The 999-nt window shown below is 31.1% G+C and overlaps 1 protein-coding gene across 1 annotated transcript in view; it reads right to left on the reverse strand.

Moving 5' to 3' along the window:
• The window catches only part of ADGRV1 (adhesion G protein-coupled receptor V1), a 548,236-nt gene that overhangs the window by 384,400 nt on the left and 162,837 nt on the right, over positions 1–999 (reverse strand). Inside the window, exons 47-48 of the mRNA XM_019641108.1 lie at positions 323–332; positions 4–113 (exon numbers count right to left, since the gene is read on the reverse strand). Of these exons, the coding sequence (XP_019496653.1) occupies positions 4–113; positions 323–332 (120 nt within the window). The remainder of the gene's footprint in view (positions 1–3; positions 114–322; positions 333–999) is intronic.

Below are 999 nucleotides of genomic sequence, written 5' to 3' on the forward strand. Positions count from 1 at the left end.
AACTGAAGCTGCATCGTGAGCAGAAGGTGCTTCCAGAATAAAAGAGAACTGATTCAGCTCTGAATTCCAGCAGTAAAGAGCAGACACAGCTTGGCCAATAAGAAGTATGTGGACTGCAGGAAGAAAAGAAAAGGCAACTAGAGTGAAATATAAATTCTTACCTCACATGCTCCCTACAGCAGTACGATTGCAAAATCTCTCCAACTCTCGAAGTTCCATTTTGACTTCTAAAGCAACTACGTATGATTCACCTTCTGAAATAACTGGATGTAAATAATAATTTTTAAATGCTGTGGAGTGATCAAGCCATCTGACTACGTACCCACAATCCACTTAAAAAGATGGTAAAACCTAAATGGATTTTGCACCCTTTTGTATTCATCTCAATATTTATTTACTGGATAGCAAGTTAGGATATTTTTTAAAGTGAAATTTAAAAAATACCCATAATCCCACCACTAAACATTTCATCTTTGTTTTTTCCTTTCCAGTCACCATATAAATTCATAACTGACATAGTTATAAACAGTCTAAATACAAAAAAATTAAAAAGCTTAATGCTCTATATATATGAGTACACATATACTGTATATAGTTTTATATGTTGCTACATAGAATTCAAATTTTTATTTTCATGCATAGGAAATCTGTAGGGTTGCTCTTAAAATATATTTAATAATTTTCCTACATTGCATGTTTATTATTATTTTTTAATTTAATTTTTTAGTATTAATTAGCAACACAGTTCTTTGTTTTAATTATTTTCATTTAATAAATTCTTAAAGGTGGGTAATTAGGCCAAGGGATATGAACAGATTTATGATGTTGGAATATATTCTGCCAATGCTTTTTGAACTGTTATTTGGAAACAACACTCTTAATAGTTCAAAGCAATGACACTTATTTGTATCCACATAAATTAGAAAGAAAAGGGTTAACCTACAGAGTTAAAACAGGAGTGAGAAACGATGGAGAAACATGCACTAGAACATGAAGATA

The sequence above is a fragment of the Hipposideros armiger genome, unplaced genomic scaffold (genome assembly GCF_001890085.2).
Source record: "Hipposideros armiger isolate ML-2016 unplaced genomic scaffold, ASM189008v1 scaffold_57, whole genome shotgun sequence".
NCBI lineage: Eukaryota > Metazoa > Chordata > Mammalia > Chiroptera > Hipposideridae > Hipposideros > Hipposideros armiger.